We start from the raw sequence: 27,858 nt of genomic DNA, 5'->3' as shown, positions 1-27,858 counted from the left end.
CATCATCATCATCTTCCTTTTCTGTCCTAATAAACTGTCTTTATCTCAGCCCACAAGTCTTACACCGTTGGGTTTTTTCCCTTTTTGATTCTCTCCCCCATCCCACTGGTTGTTTTAGCTGCTGGCCGGGTTAAATCATGACATACTCCTATGAGAAAACGATGAAAAAATAAGGTATTTGACTTATCGGGGAGAAATTGGAAAATGCTCCGGATCATTGGGTGGCATCTGAAAAAAAAAAAGGGTTGGAGCCTAAAATGTGGGTTTGGACCATCAAATGAGGCTTTGGACGATAAAAATGAGGGCCTTAAAAATGGAGTGTTGGACCCTCCAAAGGAGGTTTTGGGCCTTAAAAATGGGGCTTTGGATGCTCAAAAAGAGGGTTTGGGCCTTAAAAATGGGGCTTTGAACCCTCAAAAGGAGGGTTTGGGCCTTAAAAATGGGGTTTTGGAACATCAAAAGGAGGTTTTGGGCCTTAAAAATGGGGCTTCAGACCCTCAAAAGGAGGGCTTGGGCCTCAAAAATGGGGCTTTGAACCCTCAAAAGGAGGGTTTGGGCCTTAAAAATGGGGTTTTGGAACATCAAAAGGAGGTTTTGGGCCTTAAAAATGAGGCTTCAGACCCTCAAAAGGAGGGCTTCGGCCTCAAAAATTGCATCCCGAACCCCAGAAATGAGGCTTTGGTGCTTGAAAAAGAGGCTTTAGAAACTAAAAATGAGGTTTGGGGCCCAAAAATGAGCCTTTAGACCCTGTAAATAAGGCTTTGGACCTTCAAAATCAGACTCGGAGTCTTAACACTCTGGGCTCTTTGGATGAGTTTTGAATTTTAAAAGCGGGGCTTCAATCTTACACATGAGGGCTCGGACCCTAAAAATGAGGGTCTGGACCCTCAAGTCAAAGCTTTGAACTCTAAAAATAAGGCTTTTGGCCTTAAAAATGAGGCTTTGGGCCTGAAAGAGGGGTTTAGCCCATAAAAATGAAGGCTTGGACACTCAAGATGCAGCTTGGACATAAAAAAATGACTGGCTGGATCCTAAAAATGAGGTTTCGGAGCCTACAAATGTGGCTTTGGACTCAAAAAGGAGACTTTGCCAACTAAAACGAAGTCTTTGGAGCCTAAAATGAGGCTTCCGACCACAAAAATGGGATTTGGGAGCCTAAAATGAGGGTTTGGACCATAAAAATGAGCGTTTGGAGCCTAAAATGAGGGTTTGGACGATAAAAATGAAGGTTTGGACCCTAAAATGAGGGTTTGGACCCCAAAAATGAAGGATCCAATACTCTTCTCCAAGCTGAACAAACCAAGTGACGTTGGATTTGGGAAGTGAAACACTGGACCAGGTTGCCCAGAGTGGTGGTACATGTTCCATCCCTGGCAAGGTTCGAGGTCAGGTTGGACGGGGCTTTAGGCAACCTGGTCTAGTTGAAGATGTCCCTGCCAATGGTAGGGGGGAGGCTGGACTAGATGACCTTTAGAGGTTCCTTCCAACCCAAACCGTTCCATGATTCCATGATCATCGGCAAATTTATTTCACAGCCGTTCGACTCCTGCGCCCAAATCATCTCAAAAAACATTAAAAAGCACTAAAAGACCCTAAAATGGAGTTCTGAGGAACCCAACTGGTGACACCTTTTGTGGATAGACCTTCAAATTGACGTACCCCCAGTTGAGAAGTACCACAAGAAGAACCACCTGAACCCATGAACCTCCCGAGAAGCAGTGTAAGCGCAGCAATGACCCGACCAGAGTTGACTTTGGTGTCCACCGTCTCTTAACGCAACCTATGACATCTCCCGCCCTGAGCGAGCACCCTCACAGGTGGAGCCCAAAGTCATGGACCGAATGAACTCCATGGACATTTGATGGGCAGTTGATGGATATTGATGGACATTTGATGGACATTTGATCAACAGTTAGGGACATTTGATGGAGATTGATGGATATTTATGGAAATTTGATGGACCTTTGATGGAGATGGACAGAGATTTGATGGAGGAAGGGGCAGTTAATGGTGGGAACCTGCTCCACCACGGGTCCTCCAAGGCTTGCAGCTTCCATGACATCAACGGTGTGGAAGAAGGTGTGGAGAACCTGCTGGTGACAGTGTAAGACACGGGGTGACACCTGGGTGACACAGGTGTCATAGGTGGCATGCAGTGGTGGGACAGTGGGACATGAGTGACACGATTAGGGACCACAGCTCCCAGCATGCCGTGGGGTGGGGAACAGCCCTGTCACCCCACATGGTGACACCTGGCTCCTGTCCCTGTCCTCTGCCAGCACCTCATGCCACCCCATGATGACATCCAGCTGGCGTGAGGACCACCTTGGAGCAGGGCCATCCCAGAGGACTGAAGCCTCTGGAGATTCCACCTTGGAGCAGAGACACCCCATGGGGATTGAAGCCCTTGGAGATGCCACCTTAGAGCAGGGACACCCCGGAAGATCTGCACACCATGGAGGAACCATGGTTGAGCAGGATTGCCCAAGAGGAGCTGCAACCCAGCCATGGAGATCCCATGGTGGAGCAGGGACAGCCCATGGGGACTGAAGCCTCTGGAGATGCCACATTGCAGTAGGGCCACCCCATGAGGGCCGAAGCCTCGGGAGATGCCATCTTGGAGTAGAGACACCACATGGGGATTGAAGCCCCTGGAGATGCCACGTTGCAGTAGGGCCACCCCATGGGACTGAAGCCCCTGGAGATGCCACCATGGAGCAGAGATGCCCCATGGGGACTGAAGCCCCTGGAGATGCCACCATGGAGCAGAACCCCCCCCTCCAAGAAGACCAGGCACGAGACACAACCCCGAGGATGGGTGTGACCTTTAATAGGACCTGGGGGGTACAAATTTGGGGGTGCCCCCCCCATCCCACCTTCACCATGTCCCCCTCCCCCCCTCGGCGTCCATCCAGGGTGGGGGCGGGGAGGGGGGGGATGGGGGGAGGAGACAGTGTCCCCCCACCCCCCCACCCCTGGGGAGGTCCGGGGCCCCCCCCAAAATCCAGCACCGAGGGTCCAAGCTGGGGATGAGAAGGAGATCAGCGGGGAAGGGGGGCACTCAGAGACCCCCCCAAAATGGGGGTTCGGGGGGCTCAGGGACCCCCCAAAATAATTTGGAGGGGGGTCAGGTGACCCTAAAATAGGGTTTGGGGGGGATCAACCCCCATTCTTTGGGGGGGGTGGGGAGGGCCCTGGCTGGGGGGGGGGGGGTACGAGGGGTCCCCAGGGTGTTTCCCCCCCTATTTTTGGGGGGCCATGTGTCGTGTTCCCCCCCCCCCCCGCCGTGCCCCTACCTCAGTTGTCGTAGTTGTCGCGGTAGGAGGAGGAGGGGAAGCGCTCGCTGTAGCCTCCTTGATTCCTGGGGGGGGGGGGGGTCAGCACCCATGGGTGCCCCCCCCCCAGCACCCATACATCCCCCCCATACCCATAGATCCCCCCCAAGTTCCTCAGCACCCCCCAAAAGCCGTTGGTTCCCCCTCAACACCCCGGAGCTCCCCCCCCCCACCCATGAACTCCCTCCCAGAACCCAAAATACCCCCCCCAGCACCCAAAATACCCACCCCCAGCACCCACGGTCCCCCCGCCAGCACCCACAGGCCCCTCCCAAGCACTGCCCCCCCCCCCCGCACCCAAAATACCCCCCACCCAACACCCATTCCCCCCCCCCCCCCCAGCACCCACAGGGTGCCCCTCAGCACCCATCCCCCCCCCACCCCCCCCCCCGCACCCATGGGTGCCCCCCCCCCCCGTCTCCTCACCGGCCGCCGTAGTCACGGAAGCCCCCGTAGCCTCCCCCGCTGCGCCCCTCATAGCGGCCTCCGTACCCCCGGTCGCCTCCTCCTGGGGGGGGGGGCACCCCAAAAATTAAGGTGAGGGGGAGGGACACACATGGGAACACCCCAGAGCCCCCCCCAAACCCCTCCCAAAACCCCACCTGGGTCCCCCCAAAACCTTCCAGTCCCACATGAGACCCCCCCCCAAAACTCCCCCAGACCCCCCCCAAAACCCTTCCTGCCCCCCCAAATCCCCTCCAGCCCCCCCCAAAATCCCCCCTAGTGCCCCCTCGGCCCCCCCAAACCACTCCAACCCCCCCCCAACTCCCCCCAGTCTCCCCCAAAAGCCCCCAAACACCCCATAACCCCCTCCAAGACCCCCCCTTAGCCCCCCCAACCCGCTCCAGGACCCCCCCCCCAAGCACCCCAACATCCCCCCGCCCCCCCATACCTCGAGCGTAGCCCCGGCCCCGGGCCCGGCCCCCCCCGTACCCCCCCCGGGCGCCGCGGGGGGATTTCCCGGCGTGATCCACCCGGATCTGCCGCCCGTCCAGGGACTGGGGGGGGACACGGAGAATATTGGGGTGCACCCAGCCCCCCACAAAACCAGGCTCAGAGCCCCCCCCCCCCAATACCCTCCCATGTGCTACCCCAGATCCACTTAGGGACCCCCCCAGACCTCCAGGGATCCCCCAAACCCTCTGAGGGACCCCCCAGATCCCTCAGACCCCCCCCAAACCCCTCAAGGCCCCCCAAATCCCCTTAGGGACCCCAAAGTGCCCCCTAGATCGCCCTGGGGACCCCCAAAACCCTCTTAGGGTTCCCCCAGGGCCCCCTCAAACAATTTTAGGGCCCCCCAAATCTCCTTAGCCCCCCCCAAATGTCCCCCCGAACCCTCAGAGACCCCCCCCACACCCCCTCAGAGACCCTCTGAAGCCCCTTAGGGTCCCCAAGGTGCCCCCCAGATCCCCCTGGGGAACCCCAAACCCTCCTAGGGACCCCCCAATCCCCCCACCACCCCATTAGAGACTCGCCCCCCAGACCCCAGGGACCCCCCCAAGCCTCTTTAGGGCCCCCCTAAACCCCCTTAGACCCCCACAAATCCCCCCCAGACCCCTCTAGAGACCCCCAAAACCCCTTAGGGACCCCAAAGTGCCCCCCAGGATGCCCCTAGGGACCCCCAAAACCCTCACAGGGACCCCCCCAGACCCCTTTAGGGCCCCCCTAAACCCCCTTAGACCCCCACAAATCCCCCCCAGACCCCTCTACAGACCCTCAAACCCCCCCTTAGGGACCCCAAAGTGCCCCCCAAGACCCCCCCCCGGGGACCCCCCCCCCAGACCCCTTCAGGGCCCCCCCAAATCCCACCTCGCCGTTCATGGCCCTCATGGCGTCGGTGGCGTGCTCGGGGTTGGTGAAGGTGACGAAGCCGAAGCCGCGGGAACGTTGGGTCTCCCGGTCCTTCACCACCACCACTGGGGGGGGGGCATGGGGGGGGGGGGCGGGACCCCCACCCATGGGTGTCACTCCCCAAAATGGGGTCCCCAAGGAAGAGGTGGACCCCCCCCCCCCTTAATACTCCATCCATGGGTTAAAGTAAAAAAATGGGGTTCTAAGGGACACGGGGACCCCCACCCATGGGTGCCACCCCCCAAATGGGGTTCTAAGGGACACATGGACCCCCACCCATGGGTGCCACCCCCCAAATGGGGTCCTGAGGGACAGGGGGACCCCCACCCATGGGTGCCACCCCCCAAATGGGGTTCTAAGGGACACATGGACCCCCACCCATGGGTGCCACCCCCCAAATGGGGTCCTGAGGGACAGGGGGACCCCCACCCATGGGTGCCACCCCCCAAATGGGGTTCTAAGGGACACGGGGACCCCCACCCATGGGTGCCACCCCCTCCAAGTGGGGTCCTGAGGGACAGGGGGACCCCCACCCATGGGTGCCACCCCCTCCAAGTGGGGTCCTGAGGGACAGGGGGACCCCCACCCATGGGTTGGGGAGTCCCAGGGCAGATTTGGGGGTCCCTGGGGGGGGGTGTTGGGGGGCCCAGCAGGATTTTGGGGGCTCCCAGAGGGGTCAGGGTGTCCCAGGTGGTTTGGGGGGACCCCCTGGGGGGAGGTGGGGTTGTGCCAGCATCTTTTGGGGGGTCTCAGGGGTTTGGGGGGTCCTGGGATGTTTTAGGGTGTCTTAGGCTGTTTTGGGGGGGGTCCAGGGTGTCCCAGGAGTTTGGGGGGCTGCCAGGGAGATGGGGGTATCCTAGGGGGGCCTTGGGGTTTGGGGGGGTCCCACGGGGTTCTGGGGGTGTCCCTGGGGGTTTTGGGGATGTCCCAAGGGTTTGGAGGGGTGTCTGGGGTTTTGGGGGGGTCCCTGGGGGTCTCGGGGGGCTCCTGGAGTATCCCAGAGGGTTTGAGGGTGCCCCAGGGTGTTTTGGGGGGTCCCTGGAGGTTGGGGTGGTCCCAGAGGCATGGGGTGTCTCTGGGTGTTTTGGGGAGTCCCAGGGTGTTTTGGGGTGTCCCTGGGGGTTTTGGGGACCCCCGTGGGGTTGGGGGGGGTTGGGGGGGGGCGCCTCACCCTCAGCGATGGGCCCGAAGGAGCTGAAGTGCTGCTCCAGCCCCTGCTCATCTGTGTCAAAGTTGAGTCCCCCCACAAAGAGCTTCCCCTCCTCTGCCGCCATACCTGGGGGGGGCGGGGACAGCAGTGACGTCATAAGATGGGACACACCCCCCAGTGATGTCAGAACCCAGGGGGGGCAGGGAGGGGGAATCCCCATCACAACCAAAGGAGCTTCGGATACTGTCACTCCATTGGGACCGCTCCCCCCGTGCATCGGCTATGACGTCATAATCCCGGTACGGACCGCAAGCGTCCTCTACAGTGACACAATGGTGGTGAGGAGCCCCATAATGTCCTCTATGATGTCACAATCCTGATGGAGAACCCGTTCAGGTGCTCTATGAAATCACAAGCCTTTTAGGGAACCCCATTAGGTCCTCTATGATGTCACAACCCTGGTAGGGAATCCATTCAGGTCAACTATGATGTCACTACCGCCATGAGGAGCACTATTACATCCTCTATGATGTCACAGTCATGATGGGGAATCCAATCAGATCCTCTATTATGTCGGAGCCCTGGTGGGGAACCTCATCAAGTGGCCTCTGTGACATCGCAACCCTGGTGGGGAGCGCTACTGCATCCTCTATGATGTCACAATCCTGGTAGGGAACCCCATCAGGTCCTCTATGAAGTCACAATCATGGTGGGGAAACCCATCAGATTCTCTATGACATCACAACCCTGGTGGGGACCACCATCAAGTGGCCTCTGTGACATCACAAAACTGGTGGGGAACCCCATCAAGTGCTCTATGACGTCAAAATCCCAGTGCAGAACCTCATCAGGTCCTCTATGAAGTCACAACCCTGGTGAGGAATCCCATCAAATTATCTATCTATGACATCAAAATCCTGGTGGGGAACCCCAGCAGGTCCTCTATGACGTCACAGCCCAGGTTGAGAGCGCTATTACGTCCTCTATGATGTCACAATCCTGGTGGGGAACTTCATCAGGTCCTCTATGATGTCACAACCCCGATCAGGAGTGCTATTACGTACTCTATGATGTCACAATCCTGGTGAAAACCCCATCAGATCCTCTATGACATCACAACCCCGGTGGGGAACCCGTCAGTTCCTCTATGATGCCACAACCCTGGTGGGCAGCACTATCACGTTCTCTATGACATCAAAACCCTGGTGGGGAACACCATCAAGTGGTCTTGGTGAAATCAGAACCCTGGTGGAGAACCCCATCAGGTCCTACACGAAGTCACAAACATGGTAGGGAATCCCATCAGATTCTCTATAACATCACAACCCTGATGGGGAACACCATAAAGTGGCCTCTGTGATGTCACAGTCCCAGTGGGAAACACCATCCAATCCTCTATTAAATCACAACCCTGGTCAGGAGCACTATTACATCACCAATGACGTCACAACACTGGTGAGGAACTGTAAGTGGCCTTTATGACATCACAATCCTGGTGGGGAACCACATCAGGTCCTCTATTATGTCAAAGCCCAGGTGGGGAACACCATCAAGTGGCTTCTATGCTGTCACAACCCTGGTGGCGAACCCCAGCAGAACTTCCATGATATCACAGCCCTGGCCGGGAGCACTGTGACGCTCTCTATGAGGTCACAGTCCTGGTGGGGAACCCCAGCAGGTCTTCTGTGATATCATAATCCCAGTGAGAAACCCCATCACATCCTCTATGACGTCAAAAGCTGGTGGGGAACCCCATGAGGTCCTCTATAACATCACAGTCCCCGTGGGAAACCACATCCGATCCTCTATGAAATCATAACCCCGGTGGGGAACCCGTCAGTTCCTCTATGATGTCACAACCCTGGTGGGCAGCGCTATTACGTTCTCTATGACATCACAACCCTGGTTGGAAACCCAAAGAGGTCTTCTGTGATGTCACAACCCAGGTGAGCAGAGCTACCAGGTCCTCTATGATGTCACAACCCTGGTGGGGAGCGCTATTGATGTCATAATCCAGGTGGGTATCCCCATCAGGTCCTCTATGATGTCACAATCCCAGTGGGAAACCCCATCTGATCCTCTATGAAATGACAACCCCGGTAAGGAACCCATCAGTTCCTCTGCGAGGTCACAACCCTGGTGGGGAACACCATCAACTGGCCTTTCTGACATCAGAACCCTGGTGGAGAACCACATCAGGCTCTCTGTGAAGTCACAATCATGGTGGGGAATCCTATCAGATTCTCTATGACATCACAACCCTGGTGGGGAACACCACCAAGTGGCCTCTATGACATCACAACCCTGGTGGGGAACACCATCAGATCCTCTATGATGTCACTACCCTGGTGAGGAATGCCATTACATCCTCTATGATGTCACAATCCTGGTGGGGAACTCCATCAGGTCCTCTATAATGTCACAGCTCTGGTGGGGAACCTCATCAAGTGGTCTCTATGACATCGCAACACTGGTGGGGAGTGCTATTACATCCTCTACGATGTCACAATCCTGGTGGGGAACCCCATCGCATCCTCTGAGACAACTCTGGCAAGGATCACCATCAAGTGGCCTCTATGACGTCACAACCCTGGCGGGGAACACCATCAACTGGCCTTTCTGACATCAGAACCCTGGTGGAAAACCCCACCAAGTGGACTCCATGACATCACAACCCTGGTGGGGAATCCCATCAGGTCCTCTATGATGTCACGATCCTGGTGGGAAACCCCATAATATCCTCTATGTCATCACAATTCTCGTAAGGAACCCCATGAGGTCCTCTACGACATCGGAATCCTGGTGGGGAACTCCATCAGGTCCTCTGTGATGTCACGGCCCTGGCGAGGAACACCACCAACTGGACTCCAAGACATCATGACCCTGGTGGGGAACCCCATCAGGTCCTCTATGACATCACAATCCCGGTGGGAAACCCCATAATATCCTCTATGACATCGCAATTCTGGTAAGGAACCCCATGAGGTCGTCCGTAACGACACAACACTGGTGAGGAACTGTAAGTAGCCTTTATGACATCACAACCCTGGGGGGGAATCCCATCAGGTCCTCTGTGAAGTCACAATCCTGGTGAAGAATCCCATCAGATTCTTTATGACATCACAACCCTGGTGAGGAACACCATCAACTGGCCTTTGTGACATCAGAACTCTTCTGGAGAACCCCATTAGGTCCTCTGTGAAGTCACAATCCTGCTGGGGAGCCCCATCAGGTCCTCTATAATGTCACAGCCCTGGTGGGGAACCTCATCAAGTGGCCTCTGTGAAGTCACAATCCCGGTGCAGAACCCCATCAGGTCCTCTACCAAGTCACAATCAAGGTGGAGAATCCCATCAGATTCTCTACGACATCACAACCCTGGTGGGGACCACCATCAAGTGGCCTCTGTGACATCACAAAACTGGTGGGGAACCCCATCAAGTGCTCTCTGACTTCAAAATCCCAGTGCAGAACCTCATCAGGTCCTCTATGAAGTCACAACCCTGGTGAGGAATCCCATCAAATTATCTATCTATGACATCACAACCCTGGTGGGGAACCCCATCAAGTGGCCTCTATCACATCACAGCCCTGATCGGGAGCGCTATTACATCCTCTATGATGTCACAATCCCGGTGGGAAACCCCATCTCATCCTCTATGAAATCACAACCCTGGTGGGGAACCCATCAGTTCCTCTATGAAGTCACAATCCTGCTGGGAAACCCCATCAGGTCCTCTATAATGTCACAACCCTGGTGAGGAACTGTAAGTGGCCTTTATGACATCATAGCCCTGGGGGGGAACACCATCAGGTCCCCTATTATGTCAGAGCCCTGGCGGGGAATACCATGAAGCGGCCTCTATGACGACACAGTCCTGGTGGAAAACCTCAAGTGTCCTCTATGTCATCACCACCCTGGTGCGGAATCCCATCAAGTGCTCTGTGATATCACAAACCTGGTGGGGAACACCATCAAGTGGACTCTATGACATCACAACCCTGGCGGGGAACACCATCGACTGGCCTTTCTGACATCAGAACCCTGGTGGAGAACCACATCAGGTCCTCTGTGATGTCACAGCCCTGGTGAGGAACACCACCAAGTGGACTCCATGACATCACGACCCTGGTGGGGAACACCATCAAGTGGCGTCTGTCACATCACAGCCCTGATCGGGAACGCTATTACATCCTCTATGATGTCACAATCCCGGTGGGGAACCCATCAGATTCTCTATGAAGTCACAACCCTGGTGGGGAATCCCATCAGATTCTCTATGATGTCACAACCTTGGTGGAGAACACCACCAAGCGGACTCTATGCCATCACAACCCTGGTGGAGAAACCCAGCAGGTCCTCTATGATGTCAAAGCCCTGGTGGGGAACTCCATCAAGTGGCCTCTATGATGTCACAAACCTAGCGGGGAACACCATCAGACCCTCTATGATGTCACTACCCTGGTGAGGAATGCTATTACATCTTCTACGACATCACAGTCCTGGTGGGGAACCCTATCAGATCCTCTATCAAGTCAGCAATCGTGGTGGGGAATCCCATTAGATTCTCAATGACATCACAACCCTGGTGGGGAACACCATCAAGTGGTCTCTATGACGTCACAATCCTGGTGGAGAACCTCAAGTGTCCTCTACGACGTCACAATCCTGGTGGGAAACACCATCCGATCATCTATAAAATCACAACCCTGGTCAGAAGCGCTATTATATCCTCTACGATGTCACAGTCCTGGTGGCGAACCCCATCAAGTCCTCTGTGATGTCACAGCCCTGGTGCGGAGTGTTATTACATCTTCTATGATGTCACAACGCTGGTGAAGGAACTGTAAGTGGCCTTTATGAAATCACAGCCCTGGGGGGAATCCCAGCAGGTCCTCTATAAAGTCACAACCCTGGTGGGGAACCTCATCAAGTGGCCTCTGTGACATCACAAACCTGGTGGGGAACACCATCAACTGGCCTTTGTGACATCAGAACCCTGGTGGAGAGCACCATCAGGTTGTCTGTGAAGTTCACAATCGTGGTGGGGAATCCCATCAGATTCTCTACGACATCACAACCCGGGTGGGGAACACCATCAAGTGGCCTCTATGATGTCACAGTCGTGATGGGGAACCCCAGCAGGTCCTCTGTTATGTCACAGTCCTGGTGGGGAACCTCATCGAATGGCCTCTATAACGTAACACTGGTGGGGGGTGCTATTGCATCCTCTATGATGTCACAACCCTGGTGGGGAACACCAGCAAGTTCTCTATGACGTCACAATCCTGTTTGGGAACCTCATCAGGTCCTCTATGATGTCACAGCCCTGGTGGGGAATCCCATCAGGTGCTCTATGATGTCACAGCCCTGGTGAGCAGCGCTATCAGGTCCTCTGTGATGTCAGAACTCTGGTGGGGAACGCCGTGAAGCGGCCTCTATGCCATCACAACCCTGGTGGGGAACCCCAGCAGGTCCTGGTCCTCTATGATGTCAGAGCCCTGGTGGGGAACTCCATCAAGCGGCCTCTATGACGTCACAAACCTAGCGGGGAACACCACCACATCCTCTATGATGTCGCAACCCTGGTGGGGAGCGCTGTTACACCCTCTGTGACATCACAATCCCGGCGGAGAACCCCATCAGGTCCTCTATGAAGTCACAACCCTGGTGAGGAACCTCAACTGGCCTCTATGACATCACAGCCCTGGCGGGGAACCCCATCAGATCCTCTAAGACATCACGACCGTGGCTGGGAACCTCGTGCGTACTCTGTGACATCATAACTCTTTTGAGGAAAGCCACTGGGTCGACTATGACATCAAAACCTGGCACCACACCCCCCCGCCCCACCCGGGCGCTGCGTGATGTCACTACCCCTGTGGAGACACACACACCCCCCCCCAGCCTCACAGGGTACTCCCAGTGCGGGAGGGTTCCGCATGATGTAACCGCCCCAGTGGGGACCCCCCACCCCAGTGACGCGCAACCCCACAGGGAGCCACCCCCGCGCCGGAGGATTCCCTATGATGTCAGTACCCTGGTGGGGACCCCGTGATGTCACAACAGCAGTGGGCCCCCTACCCCCCCCCGCGTCCCCCCCACTCCCCAAGGGACTCCCGCTCTAGAAGATTCCCTATGACATCACCGCCCTGCTGGGGATTCTCCACTCTGCTTGGGTTCCCCATGACATCACAGCTGAGGTGGGGACCCCCCTGATGTCATAATCGCAGCACCCCCTCCCCATATCCCCCAATGACATCACAACCGCGCAGGGAACTCCCATCCTAGAGGGTTCCCCCTGACGTCACCACTGTGATAGGGATCCCCTGCCCTATGTGGGTGTCCCCCCCCCCAGTGACGTCATGACCACGCCACGAACCCCATCTGAGAGGATTTCCCATGACGTCACTGCCCCGGGGGGGAGACCCTCCACGTGGGACCCCCCAAACGTCACAACCACGGTGAGGACCCTGTGTTTGTGCGCAGTGATGACACAGGGACCCCCGCGGCTCCCCCATGACGTCACGCCCCCCCCCCCCAAGCGGCTTCCCCGGCCACGTGCGCTCCCGGAAGCGCCCCCTCCCCCCTCCCCCGCCCATCCCGCGCGTGCGCCGAACCCCCGCGCGCCGCTGGCCACACCCCCCTCTCCCCTCCACGCGCACGCGTCCCCGCCCGCCACGCCCCCTTTCCCCTGACCACGCCTCCTCGCCCCCGCGCATGCGCCCTCCCCCGTGTGAGCCGCGCCCGCCCCCGCCACGCGCCCGGAGGGGGGGGGGGGGGGGGGAAGGAGGGAAATGAGCCCCGGCGGCGGCGCATGCGTGGTGCGAGCCCACCCGCGACTATCGCGACAGGGGGAGCAAAAAGACAGCCGGGGGGGGGGGGGGGGGGAGAGAGGGGAGGGAAGGGGAGCCGCGACAGCCTGCGGCCACTCACCCGAGCGGCGCCGAACGGCCGAGACTGCGGCCGCGCCCGGCCCCGCCCCTTCTTATCTACGGGCCACGCCCCCGCCCCTGCACGTCACTTCCACCCCGCCGCGCTATTGGCCGACCGGAGAGGACCCGCCCCTTGCGCGCGCGGGAGAGCCCATATGGCGCGGGGGCTGGGGGGGGGGGTGTCACGTGGTACAGGCGGGGCGCCTGGAAAGGGGGGGCGGGGGGGTCACAGCGGGGTCACGCGGGGGGAGGGGGGGTCACAGCGGGGTCACGCGGAGGCTTTAATGCTCAGTCCCGTACAGCCGAAACGCCGCGGCCACGCCCCTGCCCCTCCCCCCTCCCCCTCCCCCCGTATCTTCCACGTGGGGGGACCTATAGGATCCATATGGCCCCGCCTCCCGCACTCCCCCCTCCCCGGGCACTACAGGGGCCACCCGGGCTCCCATAAGGGGGCTCCGCACCCCCCCCCCACTCACACCCCACACACCCCCCTCCCCGAGCGCCTATAGGGGCTATAGGGCCCCCTCCACCCTATAGAGATCCTATAGGGACCCCAACCGAGCACATCACAGGCGCTATAGGGGGCCCCGAGCGGGGGCATAGCACCCCCACCCCCCCCCCCCAGCACAGGAGAACCCCTCCGGACAGTATAGGGGCTATACGTTCCCCCCCAGGCACTCCTCATCCATACGGTCCCCCGCGAGCATGCGTGGCCCCCTATACGGTCCATACGGCCCCCCCCTCCAGGCACTATAGAGGCTCTAGACCCCCCCTATGGGTGCTATAGGGGCCATAGGGGGCGGGGCCAAGCCCGCGAGCGTTTCATGCTGCATATAAAAAAAGACCCGCCCCCTTATATACATATATACACGCGTGGTACGTATAGGGACCCGCGGGGGGGGGAAGCGGGGCAAAGGGGCCGATCCTGAGCGATGCTGGAGGGTGGGAGTGGGCGGGGCGAGGTGCAAGTAACCTCGGAGTAAAGTGGGAGTAACCCCCGAGTAACCTGTGAGTAAGCCCGGAGGGATGCGTGACCTTCGGTGTAAAGGGCTCGTAACCCCAGAGTAGTGTGCGGCCTCAGGGCAAAGTGTGAGTAACCCCGGAGTAAGGTGGGAGTAACTTTGGAGTAAAGCATGGCCTCGGTGTAAAGTGTTTGCAAGTCCAAACCTGTGTGTAGGGCTCAGGGTGAAGTGTGAGTAACCCTGGAGTAAAGTGATACCTCTGCATAAAGTGTGAGTAACCCAGAGTAGTGTGTGAATAGCCGCAGGCTGGGGGGTTGGGTAAACCTGGAGTAAGAAGTGGTGATTGAATAGACTTGGAGTAAGGGGTGACTAACTTCTAGAGCAAGGGTTGACCTTGGAGTAACGTCTGTGTGGCATGGGGTACATAGTAACCCTTGAGTTAAGGGCTGAGCAGCTCTGGAACAAGGAGTACTGCACCTCCTAGGTAACTTACGCAACCTCAGGGGGTTGTAGTAGTGGCTGAATAACTTCAACATAACAAACTTTGAGTGACTTCGACACTGAACTATAGCAAGGGTTGAGTAACCTCGGAGTAAGAGCTGTGGACCCCAGATTGGTTGAGCATGCCCTGGAAGTGGAGTAACCTCAGAGTAAAGGGTAAGTAACGCCACTGCGAGCAGCCAAGGAGGGTGATATCCATTGAGTATCCTTGGAGGAAAGGCTTGGAAGAGCAAGGAGAACAGGAAATAGTGGAGCTGAGGCCGAGCAACCTCTGAGTAAAGGCAGGGCACAGGTCACCTGAGTAACCTCTGAGTAAGTAGCACAAGGGGGAGGGGGATGAAGAAGCGACTGGAGAGAGGGATCAAGCAGGGTCATGGGTTTGAGTAAGCAGGAGAGGGGCTTTGTATCATCTGAGTAAAGGCTGAGTAGCAAAGAAGGCGCTGCCATGTAACCCCAAAAACTACCACATGGGGGTTAAACAGGGCAGGCCCACTAAGGCCTTAGTAACCTCTGAGTAAGTGCTGAGTAAGGCCTAAGTCACTTCTGAGTCCCCACCACACAAGCCCAGTTAGGAGTGTGGAGCAAGTCAGCATTAAGATGTGAGAAACCTGTTAATAAGGGCTGAGTAACCACTGAGTAAGATCAGGGGGCAGACCAAGATCTTGTGTAATGCTGGAGTAGGACCTTCAGGAAGAAATAACCTGGGGTTGAAGCAATAAATAGGGAGAGCTAAGTAGCAGATGGGGGGCTGAGTAACCTCTGAGTGAGGGCTGAGTAGCTGCGCTGAGGAGTCGGGCAGTGATGGAGGAGCAAGCACGTAACTTCCGAGGAAGGGCTGAGTAGGGCTGCCATAAAAAGCAGGAAAAAGGTGGAGAAGGAACCACACGGAGTAACCCTGGAGTAAGGTGTGAGTAGCAATAAAGTACCAAACAACCCCAAAATAAGAGCTGAGGAAACCCAGAGTAAGGACACACCCCCCCCCATGAGTAACCCTAGGGTAAGTTCTGACTAGGAGTAAAGTACCAAGTATCTTCAACATAAGGGCTGAGTAAACTCAGAATAAAGACCTCCACGAGCAACCCAGGATTAGGGTGGAGAGTGCAGCCTCCAGCTGAGTAGTGTCCAAGTAACCAAGGAGTAGGAGCTAGAGAAGCAAGCGAGTAGGGGCTGAAGTACCTGTGAAGTAAGGCTGGAGTAGGGCAGGAGCAGCTGCAGAGCTGGGCCTGAGCTGCCTTAGACTAAAGGGGGAGTTGGGCCTGAGTAACCCTGGAGGAAATCTGGAGTAAAGTGGGAGTAACCTCGGAGTAAGCTCCCTCTGTCCCCGGTGGAACCCCCCCCCGCAACCCCAGGGAGCTGCAGAAAGCCCAAGTAAGCCCCGAGTAACCCCGGAGTAACCCCAGAGAAAACCGCGAGTAACCTAGGAGTAAGCTCAGAAGGGCACCTACCGCCCCCCCAGGTAGCCCCGCCCCTCGCTAAGCCCCGCCCCCTCGGGGGGGAGGGGCCGATATAGACTCTTATTTATAGTATTGCCTTGAAAAAATAAAACTCGAAGTAAACTGGGGGTGGGGGGCACCCCAAAATCGAGGGAACTCCCCCCCAAAAATAGGGGGGGCCCCCCCTCACTATGGAGGGGTCCCACGTGAGCACCCGAAATCCAGCAGCGGCTCTTCGGGGGGGGGGGGGAGATATGGGGGGGGGTGCCTCATAGTTACAGTTCGAGGGGGCCCCCCCCGTAGTTTTGGGGTGACCCCTTCAGTTTTGTGGGGCTCCGACCCCCCCCCCGTTTTGGGGGTTCCCCCCCCAATTTTGGGGCATCCTTGGGGGGGCTCGCAGCAGCAGTCCGTGAGCTGTGGGGGAGAGGAAAGGCTTAAGGGAGGGGGGGACACCCCAAAAATGGATGATCCCCCCAAAATTTACACACACACACCCCTTTTTCTTGTGTCTCATTTTGGGGGTGCCCCTGATTTCAGGGTGGGAATTTCCCCTTTTAAAGAGACACCACCCATTTTTTGGGGAGGTGTCTCCATTCTCAGAGGCTCCCCTAAATTTTAGGGGGCCCTCATTTTGGGGGGGGTGTGTTTTTTAAATTTGGGGGGAGGTCACCCCGCTTTTTTTTGGGGGGGGGGGCGGGGGTGTCACCTACCTGCCCAGCATCAGAATTCGGTGTCGAGCACCCGAAAAGCGGAAGAACCTGCAGAAAAAAAAGGGGGGGGGGGGGGGATTAGGAAGGGGGGGACCCCCCCCTTAAAAAAAGGGGGGGGGGGGGCCGTTTTTGGGGGTGCTGACCTGGGGGGGGCAGGGAGGCCGAGCGCAGCCCCGGCTCCTTCTGCAGCTGGATCTCCTTCAGCGCAAAGATGGAGGTGGCTGAGGGAGGGGGCGGAGCCTGGCGTCAAGGGGGCGTGGCCAAGCCGGAGGAGGGCGTGGCCTCACCGAATGAGGCGTGGCCACGCCCACCCACCCCTGTTAGCACCGCCCGAAGCCACGCCCCCTCCCGCAGAGGTCCCGCCCACTCTTAGCCCCACCCCTTTAAGCACCACCCAATGGGTTCCTCCCTCTCCCCGGTGAAGCCACGCCCCCCCCGAACCCCACCCACTGCTCCCAACCCATTGAAGCCCCCACCCACCCCCCCGCCCTAAGCCCCGCCCACTCAACAAAACCACGCCCCCCCTTCCCCAGGCCCCACCCCTCCCCGAGGCCCCGCCCACTCACTGTCGGGCAGGGTGGTGACGCGGGGCCCCAGGCAGGCGAAGAAGGGGTGGGCCATCGCCTCCGCCGCCGGCAGCCGTCTCCGCCCCTCGAACTGCCCCGCCCACCCCGTCAGGCCACGCCCACAAAGAGGCGGGGGACACACACGCGCGTGTGCGTGTGTGTGCCCCCCCCCCCTTCCCCCTTTTGTGGCCTCCCCGCCCACCGGGGGGGGGCTTTGTGAAGCCACGCCCACTCGGGGGAAGGGGGCGTGGCCACAGTGGAGGGGAAAGGGGGTGGGGTTTGGGTGGGAGGGGCCAGCGCGTAGGGGCGTGGCTAGCGCTGGCCCCGCCCCCTCACCTGCAGCAGCTGCCCCAGCAGGTCGGCGCCATCGTGGTCCAGCCTGGGGGGGGGTGAGGGTCAGGTCCGTGTGTGTCCCCCATGGGGCAGCCCCACACACACCCCCCCACACCCCCCCCTCGCCGCCGTGGTGCAGACCGTGGGGCGTGGTGCAGCAGCCCCTCAGGGGGGTACGGCGGGTACTTGTGGGCCCGGAATTCGGCGTTGGCCCCGATCCCCGGCCACGTCTCCTCCGTCGGGGTCCCTGGGGGGGGGGTAGGGGGTGAGGGGGGGGACCCCAAATCCCCCCCCCCCGCGGCCAAGTCCACCCAGTGCCCACAGCCCCCCCCAGTCACGCCAAACCCTCTGAATTTGCCCCAAAACTCCCTTTATTCAGCCCAAAAGCCCTCTGCTTCGCCTCAGAACCACCCCCCCCAAAATTCTCCCCAAAGCCCCAGAATTCACCCCAAATTTGCCCAAAACCCCCCAAATTTGCCCCAAAACCCCCTAATTTACCCAAAAACCCCAGAATTCCACCCAATTTACCCAAAACCCCCCAAACTTACCCCAAAACCTCTTAATCTACCCAAAAACCCCAGAATTCCACCCAATTTACCCAAAACCCCCCAAACTTACCCCAAAACCCTTTAATTTACCCCAAAACCCCAGAATTCCACCCAAATTTACCCAAAACCCCCCAAACTTACCCCAAAACCCCTTAATTTAACCAAAAACCCCAGAATTCCACCCAAATTTACCCAAAACCCCCCAAACTTACCCCAAAACCACTTCACGTACCCAAAACCCCCAACATTTCCCAAAAATTCACCCAAATTACCCAGAAATTGCCCCAAAACGCCTTAATTTACCCCAAAGCCCCAGGATTTCCCCAAAAGTTGCCCAAAAAACCCCAAATTTGCCCCCAAACCCATTACCTCAAATTGACCAGAATTCCCCCCAAAATTTGCCCCAAACCCCCAAATTTGCCCCCCAAACCCCCTAATTTATCCAAAACCCCCAGAATTCCACCCAAATTTACCCCAAATCCCCCAAACTTACCCCAAAATTACTTAATGTACCCAAAATCCCCAGGATTTCCCCAAAATTTGCCCAAATTACCCAGAAATTGTCCCCCAAACCCCTTAATTTACCCAAAATCCTCAATTCCCCCAAATTTGCCCCCCAAAAAACCCAAATTTGCCCCAAATCCCCAAATTCTCCCCCAAAACCCCTTCATTTACCCCAACCCCCCCGAATTCGCCCAAAAAAACCCCATTTTCCCCAAACCCCCCAAATTCCCCCCAAATCCCCAAGTTTGCTCCCATCCCCCCAAATTTAGCTCAAATCCCCCAAATTTGCCCAAAACACCACAAATACACCCCAAAATCCTTTACCAAAAATCACCTGAATTACCCCAAAATTTACCCCAAGCCTCACCCCAAGCCTCTTAATTTACAAAACCCCCTTTATTTCCCCCAAATACCCCCAAAATTTTCCCAAAACCCCCTGAATTTCCCCCCAAACCCCTTAATTGACCCCAAATCCCCAGAATTCCCCCCAAATTTGCCCCAAATCCCGCAAATTTGCCCCGAATTCCCTCAATCTTAAAAAAAACCCTAAAAATTTACCCCAAAACCCCTTTATTCACCCCAAAAACTCTTTATTTCCCCCAAATTTCCCCCAAATCCCCGAATTTGCCCCCAAACCCCCCAGATTTGCCCAAAATGGCGGTTTTTCGCCCCGTACCGAGGAGGCGGAAGATGAAGTGCAGCTGCTCCTCCACGGTGGAGCCGGGGAACAGCGGCCGCCCCGTCACCATCTCCGAGAAGATGCAGCCCACGCCCCTGCACGCACCCGTGCCAGGTCCTCGTGCGAGGCTCCGCACCCTCGTGCGAGGGCCGAGACCCTCGTGCAAGAGACCCACCCATCCACCCCCGCAGCCAGGTAAGAGCCCCCGGTCCTCGTGCAAGAGCCGCGGGTTGGTTCAGGGAGCCGGCCCTGGCCCTCGTGCAAAGCCCGTGGTCCTCGTGCGAGTCGCGTGCAAGGTCCTCGTGCAAGAGAATCGCCTCTGGAGACGTGCAAGAGCCCGCCGTCCCCGTGCAAGAGCCCTGGGTCCCAGCCCAACCCCTGGGCAAGATCCCCGGGCTGCCTTGGGGCCCCGTCCCAGCCCTCGTGCGAGGCTCCTGACCCTCGTGCGAGCCTCTAGTGTGAGCCCCTCGTGCAAAACACCCTCTGCAAACCCCCTCTGGACCCAGGGAGGAACCCGCCGATCCTCGTGCAAGACTCCTGGACCACGTCCCAGTCCTTGTGTGAAGCCCCCCAGCCCTCGTGCAAGACCCTCGTGCAAGAGATCCCCTGCAACCCCCCCTCTGCAGCCAGGTAGGAACCCACAGTCCCCGTGCAAGAGCCCCGGCTCCCAGCCCAGCCCCCGTGCAACAGCCCTGGGCTGACTCAGGGCCCCGTCCCAGCCCTCGTGCGAGGCCCCTGTGCAAGAGACCCCCCCCGTCAGCCACTCTAGACCTGCACAAGAGCCCGCAGTTCCCGTGCAAAACCCCTGGGCTGGCACAGAGCCGTAGCCCCAGCCTTGTGCGAGGCTCCCAGTCCTCGTGCAAGCTCCTTGTGTGAGATCCTCATGCAAGAGACCCCCTGCAACCCCCCCTCTGGAGCCAGGGAGGAACTTGACATCCCCGTGCAAGACCCCCTGGACCCTGTCCCAGCCCTCGTGTGAAGGCCCCCAGCCCTCGTGCAAGACCCTCGTGCGAGCTTCTCGTGTAAGAGACCGCCTGTAATCCCCCTCTAGAGCCAGGTAGGAACCCGCAGTCCTCGTGCAAGAGCCCCGCCTCCCATCTCAGCCCCCGTGCAAGAGCCCTGGGCTGGCTCAGAGCCCCGTCCCAGCCCTCGTGCGAGGCCCTTGTGCAAGAGACCCTCCGCAACCCTTCTCTGGAGCCAGGTAGGAACCCACAGTCCCCGTGCAAGACCTCTGTACCATGTCCCAGCCCTCGTGCAAAACCCCCCCAGCCCTCGTGTGAAACCCTCGTGTAAGAGACTCCCCGCAGCCCTGCTCTGGAGCCAGGTAGGAACCCGTGGTCCCCGTGCGAGACCCCCGCGTCGCATCCCGGCCCTCGTGCGAATCCCCCCCGGCCCTCGTGCGAAACCCCCACACACACACACACCCCCCCCCGGGGGCCCTCGTGCAAGCCCCTCGTGCGCTCACCACATGTCGATCTGGGTGGAGTACTCGGTGGAGCCCAGCAGGATGTCGGGGGGGCGGTACCAGAGCGTCACCACCTCGTTAGAGTACGTCTTCGTCGGGATGGATTTAGCCCGGGCCAGGCCTGGGGGGGCAGGGGGGGGCAAATGGGGTACGGGGGGGGGAATGGGGGTACGGGGGGGGGAATTGGGGTACGGGGGGGGTAATGGGGGTATGGGGGGGTAATTGGGGTCTGGGGGGGGGGGGATTGGGGTCCCTGGGGGGGGAATTGGGGTCCCTGGCGGGGGGGAATTGGGGTCTCGGGGGGTCCTGGGGGGGAATTGGGGTCCCCAAAGGGGTCCGGGGGAGGAAATTGGGGTCCCTGGGGGGGGGGAATTGGGGTATCGGGGGGGTCCGTGGGGGATTGGGGTCCCTGGGGGATTGGGGTCCCTGGGGGGGTAATGGGGGTCCCTGGGGGGGGAATTGGAGTCTCTGGGGGGGGTCCTGGGGGGGAACTGGGGTCCCCAAAGGGGTCCAGGGGAGGAAATTGGGGTCCCTGGGGGGGTAATGGGGGTCCCTGGGGGGGGGGAATTGGGGTCCCGGGGGGGGGGAATTGGGGTCCCTAGGGGGTAATTGGGGTCTCTGGGGGGGGGGGGGAATTGGGGTCCCAGGGGGGGTTCCTGGGGGGAAATGGGGTCCCCAAAGGGGTCCAGAGGAGGAAATTGGGGTCCCTGGGGGGGGAATGGGGGTCCCTGGGGAGGGGAAATTGGGGTCCCGGGGGAGAACTGGGGTCCCTGGGGGGGGAATGGGGGTCCCAGAGGGGAATTGGGGTCCCTGAGGGCATAATGGGGGGGGGAATCGGGGTCCCAGGGGGGCATAATGGGGGTCTCTGGGGAGGAACTGGGGTCCCCAAAGGGGTCCTGGGGGGGAATTGGGGTCCCTGGGGGGTGCTGGAGGCTTGTGGGGCTTGGGGGGGGTTGAGGGACTTTTGGGGTTCCCAGGGTGCATTGTGGGGTCCCCCCAGGGATATTTTGGGGTTCCCAGGGTAGATTTGGGGTTTTGGGGGGGTTCCCAGGGTAGATTTTGGCAATTTTGGGGGTCCCAGGGTGGAATTTGGGGTTCCCTGAGTAGATTTTGGGGTTCCCAGAGGAGATCTGGGGATGCTTGGGGTTCCCAGGCTGCATTTTGGGGTTCCCTAAGTAGATTGTGGGGTTCCCAAGGGAGATTTGGGGGTTTTGGGGGTTCCCAAGATAGATCTGGAGGGGGTTTGGGGGGGTTCCCAGGCTGGATTTTGGGGTTCCCAAGGTAGACTTGAGGATTTTGGGGGGGTCCCAGGCTGCATTTTGGGGTTCCCATGATAGATTTGGGAATTTGGGGGGGGGTCTCAGCTGCATTTTGGGGTTCCCAGGGTGGATTTTGGGGTTCCCAGGCTGCATTTTGGGGTTCCCAGAGTAGATTTGGGAATTTGGGGGGTTCCCAGGGTGGATTTTGGGGTTCCCAGGGTAGATTTGGGGGTTTTGGGGGTTCCCAAACTGCATTTTGGGGTTCCCATGATAGATTTGGTAACTTGGGGGGGTTCTCAGGCTGCATTTTGGGGTTCTCAGGGTGGATTTTGGGGTTCCCAGGCTGCATTTTGGGGTTCCCAGAGTAGATTTGGGAATTTGGGGGGTTCCCAGGGTGGATTTTGGGGGTTCCCAGCATAGATTTAGGAATGTGGGGGGGTTCCCAGAGTAGATTTTGGGGTTCCCAGCATAGATTTGGGAATTTGGGGGGTTCCCAGGCTGCATTTTGGGGTTCCCGGCGTAGATTTAGGAATTTGGGGGGGTCCCACGGCAGATTTCGGGGTTCCCGGCACAGATCCCACCCTTTTTCTTTCGCTTTTTTTTTTTCCCCACTTCCCATCCCGCCTCCTTCCACCTTTCCGCACCCGCGTGTGTCGTCCCCCCCCAGCCCAATTTTTGGGGTGCGCGAGGGTGCCCCCCCCTTTTTTTTTTTCTTTTTTTTTCCTTTTTTTTTTCCCTTTTTCTCACCAAAATCGGCGAGTTTGAGGTCCCCCCGTCGGCTGAGCAGGAGGTTTTGGGGCTTGAGGTCGCGGTGCAGCACCTTGTGCCGGTGGCAGAAGGCCAGGCCCCGCAGCAGCTGGAACAGGAACAGCTGCCCCCGCCCCGCCCGCCCTCGCACACCCCCCTCGCACGCCCCCCTCGCACGCCCCTCTCGCACGCCTCGCCCTCGTGCAAGCGTACGCCCCCCCCCCCCAACGCCCTCCCCCCCCCCTTTTTTTTTTACATCCCCCCCCGACGTCCCCCTCGGGGATCTTTTCCCGCCACCCCTCGCACGCTCGTGCACGCTCGCACGCTTCTTACACGACGCTAGCGTGCCTCACGCTCCCCAGCGGCCCCTTCCGCCCCCCCAGCCTCTCCTCGCACGCCCCAGATCCCCCTCGCACGCCCCTCGACCCCCTCGATCTCCTCGCGCGCCCCTCGCACGCCCCTCACCCCTTCGCACGCCCCTCACTCGCCCTGACCCCCTCGCACACCCCTCGCACGTCCCTTGCACGCCCCCGACCCCCCTTGCACGCCCTCAACAGCCCCTTCAACCCCTCGCACGCCCCTGACCCCCCCTTGCACGCCTCTGACTCCCCTCGCACGCCCCTTACATGCTCCCCAACTCCCTCGCACGCCCCGACCCCCTCGCACGCCCCCCCGACCCCCTCGCACGCCCCTTGCACGCACCTTGACGTTGTGCATGCTGATGACGCTGCCGCAGTCGTCCAGGTACTGCTTGAGGTCCCGGTCCTGAAATGGGGTGGGGGGGACCCCAAAAAGGGGACGGTTTGGGGGGGCTGGGGGGGTGTTGGGGTCCCGGGGGGGGGGGGCGGATTTGGGGGAGCTGGGGGGGTTCCCGGGAGGGGGGGATTTTTGGGGTGCAGAAAGGAGGTTTTGGGGTGCAGAGGGGGAGGGTTTGGGGTGGGGGGGTGTTTTGGGGTGCAGAGGGGTTTTGGGGTGCATGGGGGGTGTTGGGTGCGGGGGGGTTGGAGCATAGGAGAGAGGTTTTGGGGTGCAGGGGGGTTTTGGGGTGTTGAGGTGCAGGGGGCTGTTTTGGGGTGCAGGGGGACCTTTTGGGGTGCAGAAGGGGGTTGGGGTGGGGGGGTGTTTTGGGGTGCAGGGGGAGGTTTTGGGGTGCAGGGAGGGTGTTGGGGTGCAGGAGGGAGGTGTTGGGGTGCAGAGGTGTTTTGGGGTACAGAGAGGAGATTTTGGGGTGCGGGGGGGGTGTTTCAGGGTACGGGGGGGGGTGCTGCGGCGCTGACCAGGTACTCGAAGACGAGGGTGAGGCACTGGGGCGTGTGCACGATGTCGTGCAGCGTCACCACGTTGGCGTGTTTCAGGTCCCGCAGCAGCGACACTGCGGAAGGGGGGGGGGAGCAGAGTGACGTCACCCCCCTGCCTGCACCCTGCCTGCACCCTGCCTGCACCCTGCCTGCACCCCGCCAGGCCTCTGCCCCGCCCCCAGCCCTCGTGCAAGCCAACCCCCCGCCCCCAGCGTCGCACGAGTCCCCGTGCAAGCCCCTAACCCTCGTGCGAGCTCTCCCGAGAGCCACGCCCGTGCCACCACCCCCCACCCCGGTGTCACACGAGTGCCCCCCGCCAGTCCCCCCCCCCCGCCCCGGCCCTGGTGCGAGGCTCACCCTCGCGGATGGCCGTGCAAGGGGCCCCCTCCTCGTGCTCCAGGCGGATCTCCTTCAGGGCCACCAGGTTCTCCGTCAGTTTGCTCCGGCCCTTGTACACGGTGGCGTAGGTGCCCTGGGGACAGCGGGGGGGGGGGGACACAGGGACACATGGACGTGGTGGCCCCGCCCACAGCCCTCCTGGCCCCGCCCACAGCCCCATAGCCCCGCCCACAGCCCCATAGCCCCGCCCACAGCCCTCCTGGCCCCGCCCACAGGCCTCCTGGCCCCGCCCACATCCATCACCCCCCACCCACTCCTAGCCCCACCCACAGGCCTCCTGGCCCCGCCCACATCCATCACCCCCCACCCACTCCTAGCCCCACCCACAGGCCTCCTGGCCCCGCCCACATCCATCACCCCCACCCACTCCTAGCCCCACCCCCAGCCCTCCTGGCCCCGCCCCCTGCCCCTCCTGGCCCCAGCCCTCCTGGCCCCACCCACAGCCATCCAAGCCCCGCCCACAGCCCCTCCTGGCCCCGCCCCCTGCCCCTCCTGGCCCCGCCCTCTCACCTCTCCCAGTTTGTCCAGTTTAACGTAGGTCTCCAGTTTCCCGAAGCCGATCTCTGACTGGGGGGGGGGGCACACACACACACACAGAACAACACGGGGTTACTGGGAGGCACTGGGAGGCACCGGGAGGGGGCGGTACCAGGCCCTCCCACCCCAGACTAGTCCCTACTGGTTTATACTGGTCCATACTGGTTTATACTGGGATGCACCAGAGAAACGTAGCACAGGCAGCAGCTGAGGGGCTGCCCCCAGAGGGGACTGGGCGGGGGGGGGGTCCTATTACTTCCCACCCCTCCACAGTGGTTTATACTGGTCCCTACTGGTTTATACTGGTTTGTACTGGTTTGTACTGGGACGCACCAGGGAGACGCGGCGCAGGCGGCGGCTGAGGGCCCCGGACAGGCCGCCCTCGGGCAGGCGGGTGTCGGCCGGCAGCGACAGGCGCTTGGTGATGTCCTGGCGGGGGGGGGGCGGCAAAAGTGACCCCCAGGGGACACCCCAAAATCCCCCAAACCCCCCCAAGCCCCCAGTCACCCCCTAAACCCACCCAGGACCCCCCCAGAACCCCCCGAGGACCCCTCAGGACCCCCCAAATTCCCCCCCAAGGACCCTCAGGACCCCCCAAATTCCCCCAAGACACCCCCCCCCCCCAAGGACCCCCCTAGGTGCCCCCAAACCCCCCCCCAAACCCCCCATCATCCCCTAAACCCACCCAGGACCCCCCCAAGGACCCCCAGGACACCCCAGAACCCCCCAGGACCCCCTAGAACCTCCCCAGGAGCCCACAAGACCCCCCAAATCTCCCCAGGACCCCCCAGGACCCTCCCAAATCCCCCCAGGACCCCCCAGGAGCCTCCCAAAACCCCCCAGGGCCCCTCCACATCCCCCCCAGGAGCCCCCCAAAACCCCCAGGACCCCCCCCCCCCAAATCTGCCCAGGACCCCCCAGGAGCCTCCCAAAACCCCCAGGACCCCCCCAAATCCCCCCCGGACCCCCCCTCACCTCGGAGGAGCCGGGACGAGGGGGGTGCTGGCGCAGGCGCAGGCGGACGGGGGAGGCCACCTCCTCCGAGGACGTCCCCGAGGGGGGGTCGCTCTCCCCATCCGAACCCATCCGCCCCTCCTCCGCCCCTGCCTCTGGGGGGGGGGGGAGAAGAGATTTGGGGAGGGGGGGGGTCAGGACACCCCAAAATCCCCCAGGGGACCCCAGAATCACTCAGGGACCCCCCAAATTTCCAGGACACACACCCCCCCCCGACAAAGCTCTCAGTGTGTGTGTGTCCCCCCCCAAGTCCCCAGGACCCTTCTCATGTCCCCCAGGGCCCCCCCAAATCCCCAGGACACCCCCCCCCAAACCTCAAGGGACCCCCCTAAATCCAACACACCCCCCCTCAAGGGACATGGCGGGGGGGGGGGGGACGGGGGACAGGGACAGGGACAGATGGGGACATTGGGGGGGGCATGGACACGGGGGGGACACGGGGGGGACATGGGGGGACAGATGGGGACACAGGGGGACACAGGGGGGGACAGATGGGGACACGGGGGGGACACGGGGGGAACATGGGGGGACAGATGGGGACACAGGGGGACACAGGGGGGGACATGGGGGGACAGATGGGGACACGGGGGGGACACGGGGGGGACAGATGGGGACACGGGGGGGACAGATGGGGACACAGGCGGGGAGTCGGGGGGGGACACGGGGACAGATGGGGGGACACAGCGGGACATGGGGCACGGGGGGGGGGACACGGGGAGGGACTCTAGGACCCTGCGGAGATCTTAAAGGGGCCAGGTCCCCAATCTGGGGGGGAGTCTTAAAGGGCCAGGCACCCCCAAATCCCTGCCCTGACCCCCTTACAGGGCCAGGCGCCCCCAAATCCCCACCCTGATCCCCTTAAAGGGCCAGGCACCCCCAAATCCCTGCCCTGACCCCCTTAAAGGGCCAGGCACCCCCAAATCCCCACCCTGATCCCCTTAAAGGGCCAGGCACCCCCAAATCCCCACCCCGACCCCCTTAAAGGGCCAGGCACCCTCTGTGGAAGGGCGGGGTTCCCCGTAAAGTGGGCGGGGTCCCCCTTAAAGGGCCCAGCGCTCACCGCTGTCGCTGCCGTGTCCGTCGCGGGGTTCTCCCAGGTTTTTTTCGGGGGTGCGGCCCCCCCTCAGCGTCATCGACAGCTGCCGCTTGATCTTCTTCATCCGGTCCATGGCGGAGCCCTTTTATTTTTGGGACACACACACACACACACATACACACACCACGACACCCCCCCAAATACCTTTGTACCCCCAAAACTTCTGGGGGGGTGGGGTCCCCCCAAAATAGCTTGAGCCCGCCCAAATCCTGCCCCCCCCACCCCCCCCCCCAAGCCGCCTTGGTACAGCCCAAACGCGCGGCCCCCCCCGCCGTGATGGTGGGCGTGGCTTGGGGGCGTGGCCTCAGGTCTGTGAGGAGACCGGGGGGGGGTAATGGCGGGGGGGGGGGGGGTGTCCCGGGGGGGGGGGTGTTCCCCGTTACCGGCTCAACGGCGCGGGGCCTCCCAGAAATCCTCGGCCATGGCGGGGCCGGGCCCGACCCCTCGGGTGGCTCCTGGCGGGGTTTGGAACCGGGGGCCGGGCCGGTTTGGAAGCGGCGGGAAGAAGCGGCGGGAGGAAAGATGGCGGCGGGGG

The 27,858-nt window shown here is 60.4% G+C and overlaps 2 protein-coding genes across 6 annotated transcripts; both read right to left on the bottom strand.

Annotated features, from left to right (window-relative positions):
* Nucleotides 1-2,075: 2,075 nt before the first annotated feature.
* RBM3 (RNA binding motif protein 3) lies at nucleotides 2,076-13,301 on the bottom strand. Of its 2 annotated transcripts, none has more exons than XM_054808568.1 (7): nucleotides 13,274-13,301; nucleotides 6,358-6,462; nucleotides 5,145-5,251; nucleotides 4,228-4,333; nucleotides 3,762-3,843; nucleotides 3,297-3,361; nucleotides 2,076-2,093 (listed from the first exon to the last, which is right to left on the bottom strand). In XM_054808568.1, the coding sequence occupies exons 2-6, from the start codon at nucleotides 6,458-6,460 to the stop codon at nucleotides 3,298-3,300; spliced, it is 462 nt and encodes a 153-aa protein (XP_054664543.1). In that variant the 5' UTR covers nucleotides 6,461-6,462; nucleotides 13,274-13,301; the 3' UTR covers nucleotides 2,076-2,093; nucleotide 3,297. The 2 variants fall into 2 exon arrangements, with proteins under 2 accessions (XP_054664543.1, XP_054664542.1); XM_054808567.1 differs by lacking the exon at nucleotides 2,076-2,093 and adding an exon at nucleotides 2,809-3,023.
* Nucleotides 6,376-27,858, bottom strand: CDK16 (cyclin dependent kinase 16). Of its 4 annotated transcripts, XM_054808564.1 has the most exons (17): nucleotides 27,707-27,858; nucleotides 27,288-27,405; nucleotides 26,189-26,322; nucleotides 25,547-25,642; nucleotides 25,187-25,243; nucleotides 24,635-24,749; nucleotides 24,257-24,351; nucleotides 23,682-23,744; nucleotides 22,980-23,103; nucleotides 20,974-21,094; nucleotides 19,506-19,603; nucleotides 17,919-18,024; nucleotides 17,781-17,823; nucleotides 17,445-17,535; nucleotides 17,022-17,099; nucleotides 16,879-16,926; nucleotides 15,637-16,582 (listed from the first exon to the last, which is right to left on the bottom strand). In XM_054808564.1, exons 2-16 carry the CDS (start codon nucleotides 27,394-27,396, stop codon nucleotides 16,889-16,891), a joined length of 1,368 nt encoding a protein of 455 aa, XP_054664539.1. In that variant the 5' UTR covers nucleotides 27,397-27,405; nucleotides 27,707-27,858; the 3' UTR covers nucleotides 15,637-16,582; nucleotides 16,879-16,888. The 4 variants fall into 4 exon arrangements, with proteins under 4 accessions (XP_054664540.1, XP_054664539.1, XP_054664541.1 ...); XM_054808565.1 differs by lacking the exons at nucleotides 15,637-16,582; nucleotides 27,707-27,858 and adding an exon at nucleotides 6,376-6,462 and having other exon boundaries at nucleotides 27,288-27,658; XM_054808566.1 differs by lacking the exon at nucleotides 27,707-27,858 and having other exon boundaries at nucleotides 22,980-23,088; nucleotides 27,288-27,659.

This window comes from Grus americana, chromosome 38 (genome assembly GCF_028858705.1).
Source record: "Grus americana isolate bGruAme1 chromosome 38, bGruAme1.mat, whole genome shotgun sequence".
Taxonomy (NCBI): Eukaryota; Metazoa; Chordata; class Aves; order Gruiformes; family Gruidae; genus Grus; species Grus americana.
This window is presented reverse-complemented; position numbering and strand designations above follow the sequence as displayed.

Bases quoted from the DNA above. Each gene is read 5' to 3' on its own strand.
- RBM3 (XM_054808568.1), bottom strand. From the start codon at position 6,460: ATGGCGGCAGAGGAGGGGAAGCTCTTTGTGGGGGGACTCAACTTTGAC. The intron at 5,252-6,357 runs GTGAGGCGCCCC...CCCCCCCCCCAG, and splicing joins CTTCGGGCCCATCGCTGAGG to TGGTGGTGGTGAAGGACCGG. The intron at 4,334-5,144 runs GTGGGATTTGGG...GTCCCCCCCCAG, and splicing joins TGAGGGCCATGAACGGCGAG to TCCCTGGACGGGCGGCAGAT.
- CDK16 (XM_054808564.1), bottom strand. From the start codon at position 27,396: ATGGACCGGATGAAGAAGATCAAGCGGCAGCTGTCGATGACGCTGAGG. The intron at 23,104-23,681 runs GTGCGTGCAAGG...GGGCGGGGGCAG, and splicing joins TCAGCATGCACAACGTCAAG to CTGTTCCTGTTCCAGCTGCT. The intron at 18,025-19,505 runs GTACGGGGCGAA...CCCCCCCCCCAG, and splicing joins CTTCATCTTCCGCCTCCTCG to GGACCCCGACGGAGGAGACG.